The sequence below is a fragment of the Mycteria americana genome, chromosome 1 (genome assembly GCF_035582795.1).
Source record: "Mycteria americana isolate JAX WOST 10 ecotype Jacksonville Zoo and Gardens chromosome 1, USCA_MyAme_1.0, whole genome shotgun sequence".
NCBI classification, from domain to species: domain Eukaryota; kingdom Metazoa; phylum Chordata; class Aves; order Ciconiiformes; family Ciconiidae; genus Mycteria; species Mycteria americana.
In genome coordinates, this window is record NC_134365.1 from 58,762,085 (window position 1) to 58,785,698 (window position 23,614).

General features: G+C 51.6%; 1 protein-coding gene across 1 annotated transcript; it reads left to right on the forward strand.

Annotated features, from left to right (window-relative positions):
• Nucleotides 1-7,200: 7,200 nt before the first annotated feature.
• Nucleotides 7,201-17,226, forward strand: RAC2 (Rac family small GTPase 2). The gene is made up of 7 exons (XM_075501196.1): nt 7,201-7,393; nt 10,435-10,506; nt 12,198-12,315; nt 13,817-13,879; nt 14,586-14,745; nt 16,034-16,168; nt 16,929-17,226. The coding sequence occupies exons 1-6, from the start codon at nt 7,359-7,361 to the stop codon at nt 16,162-16,164; spliced, it is 579 nt and encodes a 192-aa protein (XP_075357311.1). The 5' UTR covers nt 7,201-7,358; the 3' UTR covers nt 16,165-16,168; nt 16,929-17,226.
• The last annotated feature ends 6,388 nt before the right edge of the window (nt 17,227-23,614 follow it).

Sequence of the window (23,614 nt, forward strand, 5' to 3'; positions counted from 1 at the left end):
AGAGGAAGCAAGGAAGGAGGGAAGGAAGGAAAGAAGGAAGGAAGGAAGGAAGGAAGGAAGGAAGGAAGGAAGGAAGGAAGGAAGGGAGAAAGGAAGGAAGGAAGGAAGGAAGGAAGGAAGGAAGTCAGGAAGGAAGGAAAAAAGGAAAAAAGGAGAGGAAGAAAGGAGAGGAAGAAAGGAGAGGAAGAAAGCAGGAAAGCTAGCAAGAACTAAAGCAAGCAAGAAAATTAAGCAAGCAAGCAAGAAAGAACACATAAAAATTAATTATGCCCCAGGGGCATAGAAACATGAAATGGATCCTAAGGGAGATGAGATTTAAATGCTATACAGTGTGGTCAGAGCCAGCCCATAGCCAGTGGCTCAGACCACATGGGTTCTCCCACTGGTGTTGTCAACAAGGCTAGCATAGATACAGCCTAGGTCAAATACAGACTAAGCAAGGAGAATTTGACATGCAGCAAAAATCAACTTATGCTGAAAGATACCCACATCCAGGGGACTGACTCTTATATTGGGCACTGATTCTGGCATCTTCCTCCCTCTAGAGAAACCTGTGGCCTATACATTAAACCTCCCCCTACGATGACTGCAGCAACATCTGGGAAAAGAGCAACCCAGATAAGATCAAGGGCATATCTCATCAAGGAATGCACTCCTTGGAAAAGCGGGAGAGCGGAGGAAGAACCAAAGAACATTTTTCAGGTGATAGAGATTATTTCAACATGGCAAAGAGTAGAGCTGGGAACGTCCGCTCCTTGTTCCCAAACATACCTGGCTCAGAGGTGCAAACAAAATTCTCTTAGCTGTGCGAGAAGAGATGTCAACAAGGGAACAAGAGGACTGGGTGGGAGGGGGTGTTGAGGGGCCTACATAATATCAGGGTAAGTGAAGGGTACTGGGACAGGACAGATATGTCTTGGGTTGGATTGTGGTGAGATTTGGCCCTTTTTGTCCCCTCCAGTCATTCCTGTTCATATCCACCACCCCACAGGTAAAGCAGTGCTTCTCCTGTGCCTCCAGAGCTGTTGGGAACAGGGACAGGAAGAAGCAGATCCTTGGAAATCAGCGCTTCTGATACAGGACTGGGGTTAGATCCAGTAATTGCTTCTGCCACTGCACATCCTTCCCAGGCTGGGGCTGTGCAGGCAAGAGGTGGGAGTGTGTGCAATGGGGCATCCAGGCTGGTCCAGCAACTGTCACCTCGTCAAGCACGGGCGGATTAGGCAGACTGCTGCACATCAATACTCCAGGCTGCTCCCTGTGCCTCCTGTGCCACAAACCATTTTTTCTCCCAGGGTGCTCCCTGACTGTACTCAGAGACTCGAATTGGAGCTGGAAATATCTGTTGTTCTGGTGGTCACAAAGGAAAATATCAAACCAACAGTGTGGGTGCACTTTTCTACTACTTGATGTAGGGTTAAAATAATTGTGTAAATAAAAAGGATATATAAATATTTCCTACTACTTTCAAGGGGATAAAGACAGTGACAAAGTGCCATATATTTCTCTGTGCTGAACGTGTCATCTGTATTCCCACAACTGTCCACAGAAAGACAAAGTACAGGTCTGTACAAATTCAATAGCCCCTTCAGGAGGTTTAGGCTGCCATTCAAGTTGGGCTTGGGGATTGCAGTATGTCAGGAGAGAGTGTAGCACTTCTTACACGATATTGTGGGGATTACAAGCTGCACAGACAGTATTTTGATGCAAGGTAAAACAGCACTAGAGCAAAGACAATAACAGGATTTTTCATATAACAATTGGAATAAAAGAATCCTTGTCCAGTGTGAGGAGCAACACAGACTGTGACAGCCAGAGCAGTAGCTCAGGACACAAACGTGCAGGCAGTAAGTAAAGCGACTAGTGCAGAGTACCTGGAATAGCCTATTCTCAACTGCCTTTACTAATTCAGGAACTGGAGTCTATTTTAAAGGTAGAGAGATGGTGATTATAAAAGGCCACAGGAAAAAATAACCCTCTTATAAACATTACAGAAGGGTCATTTAGAGTCTGATAAACTTGACTGAAAAGCCAGAGGGATTTTTTATCGGACTCGGAAGTGCAGCAAGATTGATTCTTTACGCCTTTGAAAAGAAATAGTCGAAGTCAAGCAAAAAATTTTACTTTGGTAGTTCAGGAAATATTAGTCTTGTAAAACAGAATAGCTATAGATTTCCTTAGTACTCTAAACAGCTCTTTTCACTTCTCTGATGCCGCCTTCCTAGAAGATACCATAGTTTACCAGTAAAGATATGTATTATATCTGTTTTTACAAAACATAATATATCTAACATCTGATAACATATGAAGAGTGCTAGCACGCAGGGGAGTCAAGTCAAGCCGTTCACACTCAAGTTAGAATTTACACATGTAATCTCTAGACCCCCTTACCTCCCCTCTATAACAGGCAGGTGAAAAATGTTGTTGAACCTGAGCACCTCGTGGGAAAGATGCACAGTCAGATATTGATCTGTATTTATCACCATTAAGTAACAGAGTGGTGTCAAGCGAGATGGGGGTTGTCACTAGCTGAGAACGAAATGTCTGTAAGAATGGAAGCCCATATCAGAATCACTGGGGACTTGCAGAAGTACAGAGAACCAGATAAGGCCAAGCCATAAAAAAACAGTATGCTTTAGAGTCTGCGAACAACTTCTCAACTGAGGGAAGTGCACATGTGAATTAGCCATCACAAAGACCTTGATGCCCAAAGGTCTGTGCCATGGTCTTCTGCTTACACAGGTACATAGTGGAGGAGGTGAACCTCTTTCAGTGCTCCGGACAGGAGGATGGCAGTGGACCTGCTATTTTGCCCCAAACTGGAAAGGCTGAGAGCCGTCACACTCTTGAGACAGAGGAGCCTCCATGACACGATGTATCAGGAATGGACCACCTGCCCCTGATTGCCGTAGAGCTGGTCTCCAGAAAAGCCCGTGAGTAAGACAGGTCCAAGGCTCAGTACACACCACTTGCAAGTTGAGTTGCTTATGAGCTACTTTGTAAATGTAGGTAGTTTGTGCTCAGTGAGGCTGGATTGGAAACTTCATTTTTTTTCTAAGCTTTTGCTTGACAGGGTAAATTTAGGCTAGAGAAGCCCTTGGTACGGCCGTGTTTGTTAGAAAACAGACCCTGTATGAAGCAACCCCACAACCTCTCTACCAGGGACTGCAGAACATCATGGCCTGAGGAGCACCGCTCCACTTCAGTTACGACCTGAGCTTTGAACTCAGGGCAGGCTTTTCAAACAAGCGTGGCAGCCAGCGAGAAACCACAGCAGTGAGGGGAGAGGGGGGCAGCAACGGGGAGGGGCAGCAGTTTTGGAGAAGAGAAGCAGCAAAGCAAGAACTAAAAGCAGAAAGCAGATGGCACGAAGCTGTGTGAATGGGGAAGTGGGAAGATGGAAAAGGGGAATATACCGAGTGGGGCCAGTTTGCAGCCCAGCCAGGCTGAAGCAAATTACTCTCTTCCCTGGTGGAGGCCCAGCACACACAGGAAAGGTCTCATGGCTGTTCAGGGTTGCCTGAGCGATAGCTCACATAAAATAAATCCTATCAGGGCGCAGGGTAATGAGAATACCTGCTGTGGGCATGTCCTGTGTGCGCAAAGAAATGAGCCTGGTGTTCCCCTCAGGAAAGGATTCCCCCTGCTACTCTGTCTGTGCTGAAGGACAAGCCTCCTGCCCAGCTCCTGCCCTCCTGCGCAGGGCTGTGAAGTGCAGACATCATTTCTGGAAGAGCCCCCTCACCCTTTTCCCATCCTCCCTGAGGGAGCAGAACCCCTCAGAAGGAGGGGGAGAGATGAAGCAGTCCTCGCCGCTTTGGATCCTTGTGGGGGGAAAAATGGTATCATGCCTTTCCTCCCTTGCCCGCCACCCCACATGGGTGCTGTGCAAACCCGGCTCAGATGGGTCACTCGGAGGTGACCCAGCCCAGGAAGGCTCTCAGAACAAAACTGTCTCACTGAGCAATTCTTTCCCATTAGCATCTTCCTCAAACTCAGCAAAGGGAACAAGAAACCCCAGATGGGTGCCTGCCTTCCCTCAGGCCTGCTGCAGATGCAGAAGGAAACTCATGTCAAGAGCACCTCTTGGTGGTGTGAGAGGACATCAAAGCAGCAACAGATCTGTATGTGCTCAGTTAGGGGTTATGGGCAGTTTCCTGCAGTTTCCTTCCCTTTCCTGCAGCATGTACAACCGAGAGGTTTTAATGTAGCAGGTGCTAGTTGTTCTCAGAGTGATTACCATATGTGTTATTTGAATGTAATATCCCATTTGTAATAATTTAAATACGATGGAAAGGAACACCCTAAAAGCCTTTATGTAGATCCCTATCGTCCCTCTACAGAGGCACTGGTGGAGGAGGGATGTTTATAGATTCACAGCACAGCCCTCTGACTTGCACAAGAACTGACTATCCATAGCAGTAGCAGGCAATTATCTTCCAAAAGTAATTTGCCCAGAAGTGAGCTGGAGATACGCCTTCTTGCCAGAACTTCCACAATTCATTGTTGGTCATACAGAACTACAGTGTCTTTGACATGGGGCTCACCTGGACGTGAGGTCTCAACAACAGTCCCTCCTCCCTGACCTATTTTAACTTGTCTTCTTCCTCCCCACTCCCTTCCACGCTGCCAGTCCCACAAGCCCATATGCCAGACTACAAGGACAAAAGCACACACTGGCATTCAGCAGGTCAGTGGTCCTTGTTCGTCCCTGCCACCAGGTCCTACTGTGCTGCTGGCCGGTTATCCATCCAGTCCCCCTTAGCCTGAATCCCGTCCCTAGCCCCAGTATCCTCACATGACTGCTACTCTGTCCCAGGTAAGACTCAATGTATTCTCCAGCTCTCCCCAGCTCTTTGCCCCCCAGTCCCCATCCTTCCCACCCCAGGTGTTCACTCTCTGTTCTTCCCACCCTGCTTCTCCCCAGGCACATAAGGGTTATTGGAAACCTTCAGAGAAAAGATCTGGTGAAAATGGAAGTGTTCCTTTGGAGAAGCTGATTCCAAATGCAGTTTCAACAATGCCCAGAAAGGGGTTAGTTTCCTGCTTGCGTGTCCCAGGCTGCCTGTCCAGCCTAGAGCTCCCTGAGGGACTCCCACTCCCGCTCCAGCTCCAGCTCCAGCTCCCTGTCACCCGGATGTCTCCCACAGAGAGCTCTCAATGTGTCCAGTTGCCCAGGGAGCTGTAATGGTTTTTCTCCATCCACCAGTAGCATTCTCTAGAGCCAGCTATACCTGCCTTCTCTTCTGACTGAGTCCCTATCTCCTCTATATATAGTGTATACAGCGGCTGGAATATTCTGTGCCTGCCTGCCCTTTCCAGCTCCTGCTGCTGCTCTCCCTGTAACAGCCTTTGTCACTTTCCCTTCTGTCCCTCTCTGACCTGTATTCCCATGGCCTGTTCCTGCTCTCGCTTGCAGAGGAGTCAGTGGGTTTCCTTCCTCCCCCTTCCCTACCACCCACAGAGGGAACACCTAGTACAGCTGGTCACTTTGTGCTTCTGAAGTAGCTGCAAGACTTGGAAATGTTCCACAGCTGAAGGTTTCTGGACTGTGGCCGGTGCAGCTGAGCGGCGGACGGGAGGGCCCTCCTCCCGAGCAGGTCAGTTGCAACAGCCTCCCATGGCTGCAGCAGCGCAAAGGTCACCAACCTTCGGAGAAACACTTTCCCTCAGAGCTCCTGCCTTCAGGAACATCCCAGCTGAAAACCCACTGTCCTTGGTCTAACTGGCCTCCTGACAAAGCCTGGAAATTCTAATTAATTCTGTGTCACCACATCCCTTCTTCTATAAAATGCATCTCCTGCCCATCCACTCATCAGTTCAGGCTGGAGCACACAGATGTGCACACATAGGCACTTTTCCAGGCTTAGCGTTGCATGGGAGGAGAAGGAAGGAAGAGGAGGCAGACCCTCATTTTGAGAAGGGAAAGGAAGGAGTAGAGCCTCCTGGGATATTTATGCTCCTTGTCTCTTCTTTCTTAGGGTGATTGCTTCCTTCTTCTCCTTGCTGCTTTGCTCTAAAATTCTTTTGTCTTCTGAGGACAATGAGGACAGGCTGAGAGAGCTGGGGTTGTTTAGCCTGGAGAAGATAAAGACCCAGGGAGACCTCACTGAGGCCTTTCAGTACGTAAAGGGGGCTTATAAGAAATATGAGGACAGACTTTTTAGTAGGGCCTGTCATGATAGGACAAGGGATAATGGTTTTAAACTAAAAGAGGGTAGATTCAGACTAGACATAAGGAAGAAATTTTTTACGATGAGGGTGGTGAAACACTGGAACAGGTTGCCCAGAGAGGTGGTAGATGCCCCATCCCTGGAAACATTCAAGTTCAGGTTGGACGGGGCTCTGAGCAACCTGATCTACTTGGAGATGTCCCTGCTCCTTGCAGGGGGGTTGGACTAGATGACCTTTAAAAGTCCCTTCCAACTCAAACCATTCTATGATTCTATGACAAGATAGAAGAGGTCTGGCAGCAGCTCCCACTGGCTGCTTTTGCACAGAAGCAGGGGAGAGGATGCATAGGGAGAAGCTGGTTTGCAGGGGCTCCTCTCCACCAGTCTCGGCTCTCATAGTACTGGCCGGGCAGAGAAAACTGTTCATTGCATCCCTTGATGCATTTGCTCCACTTCATGGTGAACGCACAGGTTCACACAATACTTCTTTGTGCTAGTAATCTGGGCAGGTGGGGAAGTGCAGCAGGACCTTATCACCACAGGAGAGGCGGGATAGAGCAGCCATGGGGTGGCTGCTGCTTCCTAGAGGCTGCTTAACTTCCTTGTTCAGCCTCCACAGAAAACACTGTTCCCTGTGACATTTCGCCATTGACACTCAGGGGCACTGGGAAGACCTGAAAAATCTTCATTGCACGACATCACCCCACTACTCCCACTTCAGATTGCCTTCCCTGCTTACACCTCCTCCGAAGTTTGGACAATAAAGGAGGGAGGAGGAAATCCACCTCTCCACTTTCTTCACCCCGCTTCTAGCCCTTGTTCAGCTCCCCTGTAAAAGCAGTTTGGTGCCCCCAGCTGTTCACTGGGATGGGGTGGGAAGGGAGTGGGTGAGACATGCGGGGAGAAAAAAAGAATTACAGCAGCCATCATCCCAACCATGAAGTCATGCATGCCCCGCCTTCAGCTAACGGCCTCCGCCGCAGAGCTGCTGCTGTGGTGGGAGGGGAGGAGGGACCGGAGTGTGATCGTCGAGTAAAGTTCCCTCTTCCACTTCCTCCCTCCCTGCAACCTGCCGCTCACTGCAGCACAAGGGCTGATTCTCAAATTTGCCCGTCTCTCCCGCTGTTTGCCTTGGCCTGACTTTCCTTTGCCCCTGGCGCTGTCCTCCGCCACGGGTCCAGAGACATGCAAGCCATCAAGTGTGTCGTGGTGGGAGACGGGTAGGTACCTCGCTGGTTTGCTGTGGATGCAAGGAGGGAGGGGCGGTGACAAGGGGCAAGAGAGAAGGTGGCTGCTTGGTGAAACTTTCCCAGCTTTGCTTTTGACGTCCTGCAGACAGCGTTCCCTCTCTCGCTTGCTCTTCCCTCCCCGGGGCAAGCGACCTTCATTCTGGGGAGGGTGTGGAAGAGGGCATTTTGAAGGGCATCTGCAAAAGGGGAATGGAAAGTGGAGCAGGTCTGTCCCACGCACAGGAGGTGGTGGTGTTGCTGCCAGATTCAACCTGTAGGCAGGAGTCAGATTTAAAACCCGAGAGGTGCAAGTGCTCTCCTGCAGATGAATGGCTCCTTGAAAGCCATCTGCTCACTGGGACTGACTGGGAGCGGGCACGGCACTATGGTCCTGATGACATGTCCACCAATATCTCCGTGTTCAGCTTTTCTCGGCACGTTATCTCTGTATCGGGGCGTGGGGGAGACTGTTTGGCAAGGGGTTTCTGTGGGCACAAGGAGAAGGAGCTCTTTCCACTGAGACAGGCACAAGTATGTGCCACTTCGGGGGTGCGAGGTAACACAACCTTGCCTTCACAGCATGATGGCGTCACTGCCCACGTCCTGTGATCCCTGGAAGTGGCCCCATCTAAGCCATCAATAAGTGAAGCAGTCAGTGCTGCTGGGGGCGGAAGGGATGGGGTGGACAGGGCCTCTTCTTGCCCTGTGGGATGGATAGATGCAGGGGAGGGAGAGGAGGACAGTCCACATTTGGCACGGAGTAGGTTAATTCATTTCCCAGCTAGGAGCTGGCCAGACTGTTATCTGGGGCAGCTATCAGGTAGCAGATGAAGAGACATTTGCAGCAGCCCTGCTCCCCACAGTCACTTCCTCCTTCAAACCTCGCCCGGGGAAGAAGATGTCTGCAAACATAACAGTACATACAGAATATGTTAGACATATTCTCGGGGGCTGGGGCAAGGGGACAAGGAGAAGGGACGAGGAAGGGTAGAACCCCAAATAAACACTGTTACCTCTAAGAAAAGTCCCCTGGAGGCTGCAAGCTAGAGCTGGATGAACAAATCCACTGGGCATTTATCTGTTGCCCTGTTAACCCCCCCAGTTTCCCCCTCACACATTGCACCAACTCTGTAGCCACCCCTCAAGGCAGCACTCGCCTCATATCGTGGCTAAGCCCACAACACATCCTGCTCTCAACCCCTCTGACCCCAACTCCTCTTGAATGTCTTCTGTCCCGTCATTTTGTTTCTCTGTACACTGCACCTCCCCTCTCACCATCTTGCAACACAGAAGTCCAGTCATCCCCCCATCACTCTGAGCTCTTGGCTCAGCACCCTTCACCTCCCTCCCAACCATACCTGCCGTGTCACCCTCCCTTGGCTCAACCTTACCCACCACAGGACCTTCTGCCATCACTCGGCTAAGCCCCTCATGTTGTCCCATAGCCGTTCTGGCCCCATAGCCTCCTCCATCGCACATCACTGACCTCTTAACACTCCCTGAGTTCAGTCCCAGGAACCTGCAGGTGCCACTAACCTCACCTCTTCTCTCAATAGCTTTGCTATAACCTTCACCCCTTCACTGACCCTTTGTGCCCTTCTCTGTCCAACCAAACTAATTCAGAACCATCCCCCCTTCCATGACTAACCCACCCACAGTCCCGTAGACCTCCTGAGCCATTACCTGTAGAGCTTCAGGAAGCCTCCATGGCCCTCCCTCAATACGTCTATGATAAGAGGGAAGCAAGGGAGCTGGGGACAGAGGAGGGACTGAGAGAGGAGGATCTAAGAAAGGGAGGTGGCAGAAGGAAGAAACAAGTGTCAGAGCACACCAAAGAGCTCAGTTTCCTCCTCAGCTGCCCCACAGTGCCGTGACCGAGGCAGGTGCCTCATGACCAGGGGCAAAGATGCCCCTTTGCCCTCATGACCAGGGCAAAGATGCCAGCTGTGCCTGTCAAGGGCACACAAAAAGGCAGGGCTGCAGCTCTGCAACAGGGGACTTTGCAGGTACAGCTGAGGTGGTTGGAGCATTCCCAGCCTTCCTCCCAGGAAATACATCTCCCTCATCCTGTGGCTCATAGGCTGAGGAGGCAGGCTGCTCTCACCGCCGCCATCATACGCACGCTGTAACTGAAACATGGCCAGGCTTTCCCAGGCCACGCAGACCTGAGAAACAGCAGCCCAGCAGGAGAAGGATTCTCCTTCCTACACCTGTCCTGGCTGCTTTATCTTCTTCCAGTTTCTCTCCACTTCTTCTTTCCCTCACCACAGGCTTCACCTTGCCCACGACACCTTCTCCTCCCCTTGATAGCCTTACTGCCCCATTTCCCACCTCCCTCACACCCGTGCTCTCACCCACTCTGGACTGTGCTGCTACCCTGGCTTATTTGTGCTCCACCCTGCTGCAGCATGGTTGTGGGGGAGGCTGAGGAGAGAGGAAGCACCAGCCTCTAGCTCAGAAACACCACCAGCAGCCTCCAGCAGCCACAGGGAGAGGCACCTTGCTGGCTGCTTACAGCCCTCTCTGCAGGTGATGCTGCAGCTTACCGCACACAGGCAAGACTGGAAGGCGTTGTGCCCAAGTCCACAGTCACGAGAGGAGTGGGAGCGGGCGGGAGTGCCTGTGTTCAGGGGCTGTAGGCGGCTGGGCAGCTTTGTCACGGCACTCCCGCACTGAATCAGTACCCCTACCCTGGCTGTGAGCGTACGGCGCCGTGCACGCACTGCAAAATGGGCTCTCGCCTCCATCTCGGAGTGGATGCGTTTTAGCTGAGTGATCTCTGTACCAGACTGTAAAAACAAGCCTTCGTGCTCAAAGACAACAAACATTTCTGGGTGACATCCTGTCTTTCTTCCTGCCAGTTGTCTAACCTATGGTTATGTGCTGTCTGGTCCTGTGAATGTGTTTCTGCTTCCAGGGGTCTCCCGACAGGGCTAGCTCAGAGGTTTGGAAGGATTGCCCCATCCTCATCTCACCCTAGCAAGGCTGCCTGCACTACCATGACTTCCTGCTATTTTTTCTTTCTTTTCCAGAGCTGTGGGGAAAACCTGTCTCCTTATCAGCTACACCACCAATGCCTTCCCAGGAGAATACATCCCCACTGTGTGAGTAATGCATAAACAGGTCCTGGGGTGGGTGGGAGGCATGGAAAGCAGGATGCAAAGGGGTGCAGAAACCCCTTGTTGTGCAGGGTCACAATCTCCATGCCAAGAGAGGAAGGGCTGCCAAACGAGTGAAGGTGCCTCTACACTTTGGATCTGTCACCTTTCACCAGAAGCACAAGTTGCCTTATAAAACCCTGGTATAAATGGGATATCTGGGAGACACAAACCAACCCAAGGGTCTATCTGCCTGCTAAGTTTACAAGTAGCAGATGGGGTCCTGCTAGGCAAAACAACCAGGCACCAGGCTACAAAAATTGGGCCAGACCCAAGAGAAGGCGGTTGGATGGACAGGGGTCCCCACTTCCTTCCTTGTCCAAGGCACCCGCTGTCATTGGAGCAGGCACTGATAACCCTGATGGTAAGAGTGCAGAGTTCAGCTCAATGCCAGAGTAGAAGCAGCATGCAATCCAGCGAACGTATGTTTGAGGCTGGAACAGACCTGCAGACTGTTGGAATAAGGAGCAAGCTGAGGGTTGCTTTAGTTTGAGTGGTCGGATGCATTTGTCTCCCCACAGTGCATGGAGATATGTTTGGGGATGCACACCACACATACTCATACCACACCACCGGGATGCGGAGTATGACTGCGTGCTCCCTGAGGTGGGAAAAGGAGCTAGGCACAGTGTGTCAGACTGCCAGCTCAGGTTCAGATTCCTTGGGAAGGACAGGTGCAGGAAAACCTCAGAGCCTCACTTTTTTCTCCAGACCAATTTGCAACGGACATTGCAAAAAATGGCTGTGGCAGCAAGAACCCATCTTTTCTCAGAAGCTGGTCTGCGGAAGGGCACTATCCCTTCCTAGCATGTAGCCATGAAGTGGCTATGCATTTTGTGTGTCACACCATTTCTCCTCCTGTCTGAGGCTTGTGTCTGGAGACATGAAAGGGAGACCATTTTGTGCTCCTGGACTGCATGGCTTATCTTACAATGGCGGCGTATGCCGTGAGCACATTCACAAGGTCTTTGTGTTGGTTCCTTCCTATCACTGGTTTCCCTCATGTTAGCCTGAAAAAAAAAACACCAAAAGGAACAGGAAATAACATCTAGGATAAGGGGAGGAACATCTCTGTTGATTTAATATCTTCTTTTTCCATTAAGTCTTTGCACCCAAGCATGCAAACCTGACAGCTGTTCTCAAATATATCATGCTGGGTTGTCAAAGAGTAAGGGGACACACCTTGGCATATTGGCCTCCGTTCCAGCAGGGGTGTTGAGGAGTGCAGGGCTGTGGGGCAGCTCCAGAGACACAGGTTCTTCTTCTTCACTTTTCAGAAGAAAGCTGGGGTTTAGAGCACAAAAGAAAGAGAGGGGCTTGGCTAGAGCAACACAGTTGTGGGAAGGATACTGGGGAAAGAAGTGGGAAACTGAATGCTTTATGGGTCTGCATGCAAGGTGGCAAAGGTGGAGCTGCAGCCAGGTGCCTGTCCAGGACAGCTGGGTGATGGGGAGGAGGTTGATGCTGAGTGGGAAGTCCATAAGGTAGAGGTTCACAGGAAACCAGCATCACCCAGGTGAGCTGGGAGGAGGGATCACTACCCTTTGCTCCTGGGTGCACCAGTGAACCCCACCTACACTACTGGAAGGGCTCCCTCTTCTCCTCTTTGAGCCACGGCCTACATCTCTGAATTTCAGGTTCGATAACTATTCCGCCAACGTGATGGTTGACAGCAAGCCTGTAAATCTGGGGCTATGGGATACTGCTGGACAAGAGGATTATGACAGGCTGAGGCCACTCTCTTACCCGCAGACGGTGGGTCACACTCCATGCCCCTCCTCCCTTGTTCCTCCCTCAGATATGCCTCCATCCCTCGCTGCAAAAATCAACATTTGCCATAAAACAGTGACAGGACTGTTCCTGTCTCTCTCTGCCCGTTTCTGAGTATACTTCTGTTGATATACAAGTGCCTTGAAACCCTAAAGGTAAAAGACATCTAAGGGTATTTTGGAGCCTTTATCTAAACCTCATTAGTGGTATAACTTAGCAAGAAAACTGAGATCTTCAAAGATACTTATGAGCCCAGCTGAAGATACTTATGAGCCCAGCTGACACTGATTTCAGTGTGAGGCAGATGCCTTACACAGCCCTGGTAGAAACCCCTCCTTTTGCAAAGTTAAAGTGGCTCAGGGAATTTAGGAGCTGAGGCAGGAGCTTCTCACATTTCTGTGAACCTCGCTATTCTGGCTTCTGCCTTTTAAAAGAGATCTGATATGTGGACACATGTATTTGATCTGCTGATGCCTCAACTAAGCCCAAGCCTCTAGCAGAACAAATCGATGCCTCATATACTATGTTCACCAGTTTTTCACCACACTGACAGAGTGACTTCAGGGTTTAAAGGTCACCTCTCCTGGTGGACGATGTTCCAAGCAGTCTCTTGGCAAGGTCAGAAAGACCCTGCTGCCTCAGGTGTTGGTCTGAAGGTTGCCATTGCGACCAAAAGGGCTAGGAGTTGAGGGCACTATTTGTTTCAGCTAGGTTCAGCTACCTAAAAGTCAGACACCTGGTATAAGCTCTTTGCCTAGGCTCCTTCTGCAGTCAGTGCAAACAGGCGTATTTCTCAACAACATGCTTGCACCCACCCTGGGACACATCTCAAGGACAGGTGGGGGAACTGTTCTCCAAGGCTTTTGCCTCTGATGGTTGTAGAAATATGGAAATGGATAGGCTGGGCCTGACACCCTTGTTTTAGCTAGGTGAAGTTGGATGAAATAAATATAACCCTGAAGAGCTGGTTTGGTTTGGTTTGGTTTGGTTTGGTTTTTAATGGAAGTCTGAATTCTGCCATGCCCAGGAGAAGCGCTTACGTGGATGACCGAAACTCTGCCTCATTTGTGTCCTGCGTGTGCACTTTTTGGGCTGCGCCTAGCTCTGTCTCAACAGCAGGCAAAATTTTTCTGGCCTGAAAGCTCTCTGGTGTTCTGTGAGAAATGAGCAGGACACTATCAGGCTGTTTCCCATGAGGATGAGTGTGCCTACCGCAAAAACCCCATCCTCATAGTTAAACATTTGGCTTTTCTGATAATGGTGGCTATGGTTACCATGAGTCAGGGGACCAAATATCCTTCTCTCCTCTAGAGGCAATTAGCATCAGTTAGGACTGTGTTACATTGTGAGAGACAGCTTTCCCTAGCATGACCCTCTGCTGCAGAGGGAGGATGCTGCCCACCCAGCTCTTCTCTCCCCTCCCTGCCTCCTGTCATGCAATCCCATGCTCTCATCCTAACTCTGCACCATGGTTGTATGCCTACAGGACGTCTTCCTGATCTGCTTCTCCCTTGTCAGCCCGGCATCTTATGAAAATGTCCGTGCTAAGGTGAGACGGAGTATCCTGGTCCATCAGGGGTTGAGGAGGGTGAGATGGGTGGTGGTCTTGCAAATAGAGTGACTGTGGGTGGAGACTGCTAATAGGACATTTGGATTCAGAATGGTAATATCTTTTCTGTGTCAGTCAGAAGGAATTAAAATATCAGCCTTCTTCAGATGTCTTTTCTGGGTCATTTCAAAGAAGGCGGCCAACCCTATTAAAGGGCTAGTATTCATCTTGCTGGGCTATTGAGCTGTGAGACCACAGGCTTATATTCTGATGGCATCTTTCAGCCAAGACTGTCGCAGCACAGGCACGCAGGAGCGGTCCATAGGGTATGAGAAGCAGGTACCCACAGCCTTTGGATGGGAAGTGAGGGAAGAAGGGAGAGATTGATGGAGAGGAGAACAACATAGGATTTCCTTCCTACCACTTTCAGGTTCCTCCCTGGCTTTAGGGAGCCATGAAGGGTGGAGAGCAGCTTGTGCTTTTGCTTAACAGAATTTAGCTCCATGCCAGGGATTTTACCTGAGGACTCAGCAACAAGGGCTGGCTTGTGCCAGGCTGTAGTGCCCAATACTGGATGGAAGGGCTGTGAGGAAGGACAGGGTGTTAGCTATCTTGCTGACATTTTTTCAGGGGTGCCTCTTTGTTTCCCTTGTGCATGCCCATTTGTGTGATTTCTCACATGTTTGCCATTTTGCTGCCTTGCTAGTGGTTCCCCGAGGTGCGGCACCACTGCCCTAGCACTCCCATCATCCTTGTGGGCACAAAGCTGGATCTTCGTGATGACAAGGACACCATTGAGAAGCTGAAGGAGAAGAAGCTATCCCCCATTACATATCCTCAGGGCCTTGCTCTGGCCAAGGAAATTGGTATGTGCTTGGGGCAACAGCTTGGACATCTTGGAAAGGAGAGAGGCAGAAGATAAGGGCTTCCCCTCAACCTAATGAGGCTTTCACAGAGGTATCTCACAGTGGTATCTCCGAGGGACACAGGGAGACACATCAAGGGTCATGGGACAAAATGCACTTCAGGAGACTCAGGAAGGACATCTGCTCCTTGAGGAAGCCTCAACCCCTCAACCCTCTGTTTTCTGCCTCTCTCTGGCCACCACCCTAGACACACAGACACAAATATACAGTTGCACATTCCCCTCCCCTTTTACTCTGCTATTTCTATCTGGGCCAATATTTTTCTGTGAAAGCCGCAGCTGCTGTGTGGGCAGAGGCCTCTCCTCCACATCCGGAAAGAGGCGGAAGAGTAAGTTTTCTAACATCTCTCAGGAAGAGTTGCAACTGCAGCTTCCCGTCCCTGCCTCTGACTACCGGGGCTTATACACGCAACCCCGGGTATGTGTGTCTCACCCCACCATTCATCTCAGGGGCATCAGCTCCCTCCCGTATTTCAGTACATGCACAAATGCCTGTTCCAGGTCACCTCTCTTCTCAGATGCAGCACGCAGGGGCAGCAGAGAGGGTGGGAAACACAGATTGAGGGAGAAGTTTTCAACCGGGAGTTTGGAGGAAAGGGTGTCCGGCCAGGATAACATAGCCAGCCTCATGCGATGGCTCTGCTCTGGCTACAAGGGTGGAAAATAGGCAAACCCCGGGGTTGTACAGCTGGCAAGCTTTGCCCTGAAGTCAAGACTGCCTGAGTGAGTGAAGTGTGTCCTGGCAATGCTTAACAGCTTTGATCACCTGAGCTGTGTTTATTCAGTTCAGGCAAGAGCCAGGTGCCTTGCTTTCCAGCACAAGGTCTCTGAGAATTTGGGGGTACAGAGTCCCAAAAGGGAGGTGCCTTGTGATTTGAGATGCCACCAGAGGTGCTTGAGGCCAGGCAGTCTGAATGACACTGGAAGCCTGAGGAGACTTGAGACCTCATCTCAAGATGAGACTCAGGGGGTGTTTAGGTGGTATGCAAGTGCCGCAGGACCCTGTAAAATGGGCACTGAGGGAGGAGGGTGTTGTGGCTGTGAAGTGATGTGAGCCAGAAACGGGTTGGTGATACAGGCACATGCATCTCTTTCTGCTTGACACGATCTCCAGTATTCCTCCTGCGTGTTTCTCTTCTGAGCACCCTTGGCAGCAGAATCCTGGGTACCCCCACTGCCTACCCCAGTTCCCTTCCTCCCCATTACAGCACCTGCTTTCCTCCTGACAGACTCCGTGAAATACCTCGAATGCTCGGCTTTGACGCAGCGTGGCCTCAAGACAGTGTTTGATGAGGCCATTCGAGCAGTCCTCTGTCCGCAGCCCACCCGGACAAAGAAACGTGTATGCAGCCTCCTCTAAGCGAGTAAGTCTGAAAGGGATCCCTGGGAGTGACACCAGTGGCACTTTTCTGCTCCTGAACCCAGATGGTCAGGGCCACTGGGTTCCTGTGACCTGCTGTGCCTGGTGGGATGGTTCACCCTCAAAGAGAGAGAGGGAGACAGCAGTCCTGCTTGGGGAAGGGACAGGACATGGTATGACGGAGCACATGGACCCCTGAACCACTTCCCCCTCCTTGCTGCTTGCCCATGGGCACATTTGCCCCCATCTCCTGGTGCAGGGCAGCCCAAGATTTTCCGCCTCTGCCCTCACAGAGAAGAACTGTCTGTCACCTTCTGCCACAGAGGGAACTGCGTCCCGGCTGTCCCGGGGATGACCCCCTGTGAGAGCTGTGAAGCTGCAGCCTTTGCCTATAGAAAAACTTAAAAAAACCTGTTCCTTATTCATGGCAGTTGCCCAAAGGCCCTTCCTCTTACCAGGCCCTGCTCACCTCAAGGGGGTTTTTGTCTTGCTGTTCATTGGCAGGCAGCAGCTTCTCCCCCAGGACTCCTTTACTGCTCGTATTGTCCCCACTTGCCCTTCCCCTTCAACTCAAGGCAGCAGAGGGAGGAGAGAGGCTTCAGGACAAGAGGCAAAGCTGGCCAGAGCCTGAGGAGAGAGAAGAGTGAGAGCTTGCTAGCTGGGACCCTGCCCCTTCATTCTCCCACCACCACCAGGGCAGAGGGAGGGAGAGCAGGAAAATAGCTGAGCTGGTTTCACAAGCTCTGTCGTGTTTTTGGCTACAGATCCCGGCCCCGTCCTGATGCCAGGCTCTGCCCAGGAGACCGATGGCTCCAGCATCCCGGAGCTCAGTACCTTGTGGCGGTCACTGCGCTTTTTACTTCTGCTGGCTTGAAAGACTGAAGACTGTTGTGGGCCTGTAGCACTGGTTCGTCTGTTTGCACAACTTCCCCACACTCGCCCCACCCCAGCTGCCTCTTTCTTCCCTTCCTCACCAGCCCCCAAGGTTACAACGTAGTGAATAAGACCCGATAAACAGACCGTACATTCTTGCCATGTACGACCCAATAAACAGACTGTACATTCTTGCCATGTCCGTAATGTGTTGCATCTCAGGAGGACGCAGCCCTGAAGCAGTGAGCAATGGGACGGCTGGGGTGGAGGCACCTGCCAGCCGTGCTCCTCCTTTCGCAGTGACAACCCAGGCAGCACCACGCTGAGCTTGGTACTGGGGGGCCCCAGCCACTATAGGATGAAGAGACGAGGCCTGATTCATGCACTGAGTTGCTAAATTCTCAGCTGAGCCCCCTGCGTTCCTCGGTAAAGTGCAAGCGCCAGCCAAAGGCGGCGGGGTGATTATACCTTGGCTTTTGCCCTTCCTCTTCTCAGCCTCCGTGTGTTCAAAGGAAAAGTTGTCTCCCCTCTGAGACACACAGAGGATGAGATGCAGGCTTTGGGAGGGGACACCCGGGCCCAGACTCCTCTCCATAGGGACTGCCCCTGCAGGTTGCTGGGGACACCGTTTCACCAAAACATTTCTGCATTAATGCTCCTAAGCTCGCGTCACAGGCAGTCATATCGGTACCGGCACTCACTCATGCTGCCAGCCACAGGCAGAGCAAGAACAGGAAGGGGGAGAGCAGGGAAAAAAAAAAAAAAGAGCAAGGAATGAGTCACCAGTCCAGACAAATTGCCTCCAAGTCACTAAAATTAAGCTGAAGAGAGTGGTCCCAGCGGTACTGTGGATCTGGCAGCTATGAGCACCTGCCTTCCTGATGCATTGCAGGGACTTGAGAGTAAGAAGTGTTACAGGGTGGCTGCTACTGCCACTGCACGTGGGTGGGAGGAGGGCTCAGGGTGCAATGATTAGCACTGCAAAATCCTGCAGTTCTAGGAAGGCACAGAGAAACTGTGGAGTTGAGCCAGCTTACCACTCCCCGATGCAGCACCCCTTCTGAGTTTCAAAGGCTGCTTCCTGCACTGAGGAGGTGCATGGGTAGTGTCAGCACAGCCCGCCACAGTGAGGCCCCTGAGGTACCCTGCTGCCAAGGAAATGTCTGCAAATTCAATTCATGATCAGATCTGAGTAAGGCAATTAATTCAGTGATGTGACACATTATGCACTGATAAGGTCCAGAGCAACCCTGGAGGACATCCTGTGGCAGCGAGTTCCACAAATGTCTGCATTGCACATGGGCTGCCGGATGAATTGCCCAAGCCCCATCCAAAGGTAATGTACATTGTGTCAACGTAAGTTCAGAAGAGCAGGAATGAAGTCTCTGGTGTGGGCATATACCTGTGGAAGGGCAAGGGACACAAAGCCCTTGAGAGTGGGATCTAGCCTCCCTTAAACATCCTAAACATTACTCAAAGCAATGAATTCCCAGTGGGTTATTACTTCCCCTCCAGTTTTCAAGCCTTGGCTTTTACCTTCTCGGTCTGCCCTGTCCCCTATCACGTACAGCAATGCAGAGAGGAGAGGCTCAGCATGTGCATGAAACAAAATTCATGTATCTGCCTACCTGTGGAGGTGCACAGGCTGAGCTCTCCTTCCAACACAATTCAAGCGGTTTGCACAACCCCGTTGGAGCTGAGGCAGAGAATGGGGCAAGACTCTGAGTATTGAGGAAGCGAGCTGGAGACCTGGAGGTTGCGATTCTATGACTGTGCTTACCCTAACCAGTCCTGCAAGGGGTAGCTGGCCTGGGTAGAGCTCTGCTCTTGCATGGCTCTCCTTCTTCTAAGGCACCAGCACGGGGGCTCCCTGCATGGTGCTGCAGATACCTGCCCTGCCATGACAAAGATAGCCACTGGGTGCTGCCCATGCCATTCCTTCCCCAGTGAGGCCTCATCTCTCCTGTGTGTCTCCAGACAGCACTGTGGCCAAGACCTAGGCTAAGGCGTCCTGACAGCTTTGAAGCCCTGTACTGTCTTCACCTGTTCACCTTTGAGCAGCACTGGCTGGACATAAAATTGCTCAAGCAGGTTTGGAAGGCCAGGTTTTAGACCCTGGATAGCCAGGGTCGCAGGTTCTGCTCACAGCGATACTCCCTACTTCTGTTAAGGCTGGAATTGGCCCTAGGAGCTCAAACGCTCATAACAGCAGTGCCAAATGTCAAGAACTGGGTGACTGCACAGCACAAGGAGTCACTGATGTTGGCTGTAGGGCAGGGAAGGGGGTGAGGACTACAGGGAAGAATTTTGTGCAGGGAATGGGATAGGAAAATCCTAATTTCCTTCCTGGGAGAACTGCTCACACAAAAGACCTTAATTTCTTGCCCTGCCCCATTTCTTCTGCGTCCACTCCTTGCAGCAGAGATTAAATCTAGTAGGAGAGTTTGGGGCTGTTGAACTGGAGTTTTTCCCCAAAGAAGGTGCAAAAGACATGAGATTGTGCATGCAGCCAGGGGAGGGAGAGAGTTGAGACAGACGGCCCCCCTGTTTGCCCATCCGCCCTCAGCTCCATCCATCTGGAGGTGCTCGTAGAGCGGAACAGAAGGGAGAAGGGATTGCACGCTCAGCATCCACCCCGGTTTCTGAGCATCTCGCCAGCCAGAAGGCTTTGCCGTGTCCCTGCAGCTCTGAGCAGCACCGGTCTTACCCGCAAGATCCTCGGAACAGGGAGCCCCTCTCCTGTGTGCCCGTGGGCATTCACAGGGCGCTTTGCACTGCCACGGCTCCCCCCGCCTAGGGGAGCCGAGCCCGGTCCCCCCCCTCCTGCCACGCCACTCTCCCACCACACAGCTGCTCTCTGCATCCCTCTCTTCTTTCTCTCCCTCTGCCCTCCACTGTCCCCAGCTCCTTTTACCGCACTCCCCAGTCCTCCATCCCTGCGCTCAGTCCTCCATCCCTGCGCATCCCCTCCCCTGCGCTCCCCCTCTCCCCTTGCCCCTCTCCTGCACCGCCCTCTCCCCCTTTTATTCTCCATCCCGGTCTCTCCCCGGCTCCTCTCCGTTCTCCTGCACTATCGTCCATCCCCTCCTTCTCCTTCTCCTTCTCCTTCTCCTGCCGGTGTTTCCGTGCGTGGCGCCCATTGGCTGCCGGTAGCCGTCCCCCGGTAGCCGCCGCTCCGCTCCGTCTGCCCGAGCCCGGCGGCCGAGCCCCCCCTCCCGCAGATGGCGAGGGCGGCGTGGGGCAGAGACCCGCCGGCGTGAGGCTGAGGGACGGCGCATCCCCGGACAGACGCCAGCCCGGCCGGCCGGCCCCCAGCGGGCACGGGAGCGGGGCCCAGTCCCACACCAGTCACGGAGGGGGCGATGGGCAGGTCCAGGAAGAAGGACTTGCGCCGCCGGTAGTGCCGGGTGGGACTCGCTCCCTCCTGGGACCGCTTCGCTCAACTGCTTTTCAGAAGGGGGAAAAACATGACACGGATTCTCCCGGTGAAGCAGAGGAAAATGTTCATCCCAACGACACGTAAGTACCAGGCGGCTCTGCCCGCTCTTCCCAGATGTCTCCCGCGGGCATGAGTCCATGCAGAAGTTAACTCTGCAGTCCCAGAGAAGGAAACCTGCCAAACCCTCCCCCGGCCCTCCAACTCTGCCAGCCCAGCCTGGTCCCCACCAGAGAGCTCAGCCCCGAGGTGAGGCAGGGGGGTCCTGAGCTGCAGCAGGGCCATGGGAAACAAGGTGGACAGGAGGCAAGAGGGGCTGCAGGTTATTGGACTCTGTGGTCCCTCGCAGCTTCTATTCCTGTTTTGTAACCAGGTCTAGGCTCAGCTTTTAGCATCCACCTCCTCCTCTCATTCAGTGCAGAAATATATATTTTTTTTTTTTCCTAAAGAAAGCAGTAGCATCAATTTACCATCTCTTCCTACCTCTCTGCCTTCCTCCTGCTCTCCAGATCTATGGACCAGGTATATTCTGGCAGCACCTATTAGGGGATCCCAAGTCTCTTGCAACAGGTGCTATCCACACCAGGGACAGACCCCAAGCAGATGCCAACACCCTATCAATCTGAGGCCAAGGTTCCTCATCAATTCCTACCTATGCGGGTGCTGCCAAAGCAGCCAGCAGAGTGGATCCAACCCAGACGAGGCACTGGTGTCCAGTGGTTGTTCTGTCAAACTAGCCAGAATGTGTGATATGGCGTTTGAGCTGGTGGCACTTGACAAAGTTAGAATGGCACAGACAGACCATGCCTGCTTAAAGACAAATTTTCTCCACTGCAGCTGTCTGAGCAGGTGAATGAGTTTATAGTGAATCAGTGCTTTGTGTCGCATGCCTTAGCATTTTTTATAGGGCTTTTGGAGCCCTGAAGATGGGTTTACTGTATTGCTAAACCACAGCCTGAGCAATCAGCTTTGAGGTCTGGACCCCAAACACTTTCCCAAATGCTCTTCAGCCCCAGCATGAGTGTCCCCATCCATATTTGATATTTGTAGGGCTCTGTCTCCAAATGCTTTTTTTGGAAATTCCTTTGCATGCAGGAGGAACATCCAAAGGGATTCCTAACTATGTCCGCACCTTTTAGAGGATCATCTTTTTGTGAACATACTGTTCCGGTCTCTGCCACGCTTTGCAGGGATCTTTGTCCCCAGAGCAGCCACCGCCCTCCCCTTTTCTCCAACAAGTGACTTGCATCACTGGAAAAAAATATCAGAGGAAAGATCCTTGAGCTTAGAAATAGAGTTTCAAATCACTTCCTACTCTGCCCATTCACTGCAGCCACTCATGATGTGTGGGACAACCCAGTACTGCAGAACCCCAAGAGATGGGCTTCTCTCAGGACAGTGTGTCACAGCCCAAGGTACCTGCAAATAAAGAAAGTCTAAACAATTCCAGTCCTTCAAAGCTCATTTAAGTGTTGCAGGAAACATTTATGCAATAGACTGTAGCAATGGCCTTTAAGACATAGTTGCCCAATTGTGTTTTTATGGGGCCTATCAGATGAGGTTCTTTCAGCATAAGATTTGATACATCTGTGGAGTCTGTTGGGTTTGCCTATCTGATATCCAAGGAATCCATCTAAAGCTCAGGTCTTCCCTAAGGTTTCCAGAAGTTGGAATGACATCTACAAAAAAGAATAAGAGCTATAATATTAAGAGATTTGTGAAGAAAATTGTGTTGCTACAGAGATTCCCATCCAGGAGAAAAGTCTCTGGAGTGTTTCTGGCCTCCTGAAAGTAGTTAATACTGGGAGTCCTTTCCTTTGAGATCCCCAGTTTTCATTTCAATAACAAAGGAGCTTCAGAGCCCTAAGAGATTTGTTGGCATGGGTAAGGGTAAGCCTCAGGGTCCCTGTTCTCTTCCAGCAAGTCATCCTCACTTCCAAGGAGCTTGTTCATCAAGACGATGACCTTGCCAGTCCACGCCTCCAGAAAAGTTTGCCAGAGCCGGAGTGATCCTGAAAGCATCACAAATCTCCCCTGCATAAGCTTTGCCAGGGTGTCTCTGGTCTGGAGTACGTGCTGGGCTCTGTATCTCACATATCTGGAGCCTTGACAAAAGACAAAAAGCACGTCCTTCCCTTATCTGTCTCTTCTCTCCCTGCAGCTTCTCACCCAGTGTCAGCAGAGAGCTGGTGGCGAGTGGAGAGCTTGTTTGTTCAGGGCTCTCTCTGAGTGAGCTGAGTGCTGTTTCCATGCCGAACCCTGATGTGATGGGCAATTGGGCACCTCAGATTAGGAAGGCTGGGACACTGCTTTGGTGTTGCAAACAGCTGGGGCAGGCAGAGCCTCTTCCATTAGCAGTGTGTTGCAGGGTGCTGAAGGAGAGAGAGAGAAAACAAGAGAGAAAGAGGCAAAAGAGATCTGGACTGATCCCTCTTGGTGTACCCAAAATAATCTGGCTCTTCCTTCACTCTCAAACTGGCATAACACAAACCAGCTACCCTCCAGCTCAGGTGCTGAGCTTAGCCTCTTGGCTTGGATTGAGAGTGGAGGTGCTTTCGTTTCTGCTGGTGGGGCTAACAACCCCACGATAACCTGTCCAGTCCAAAAAGAGCTTCAGCAAGCAGGAGGATACAGAGTGAATGGGGGAGCCAGAGCTGGTGTGGCACTTTGTCAGTGGATGGTCTTCCCTCTTTTCTTCATAAGGCACCTGCCACTCATAAATGAGAATCAGGCCCCTGGTGACTATGTCCTCCGTATTGGTGCCATTAGAAGAAAATGAGAAATTTCCCTGTCCCTATCCTAGTCTGTGGTTCTTTCCCTAGAGGACCTTTCCCTAGGGGAGAGGATCCATTGGCCCACATTGAGCGATGTCCCTGTTTGTTCCTCCATGCCCACTGTGCCTCCCAGGACTAGATGGGGTCGATATTGTCCTACATCTTCCAGCGGCTGCCAGCACCCACAAACTCACCTCGACTTCCCATGCCTGTCCATACCTACACACAGTTAATGTGGTGATTTTATCTGCGATTTTTTCAGCTGTCATGTCCCCAGCATCAATGGCTTTTTTCTCCTCCTCTCACCTCCAGATTGCTAACTGATCCTGCAAGGACACTGCCCCCCGCCCTCTTCCCTGCCTCTGCT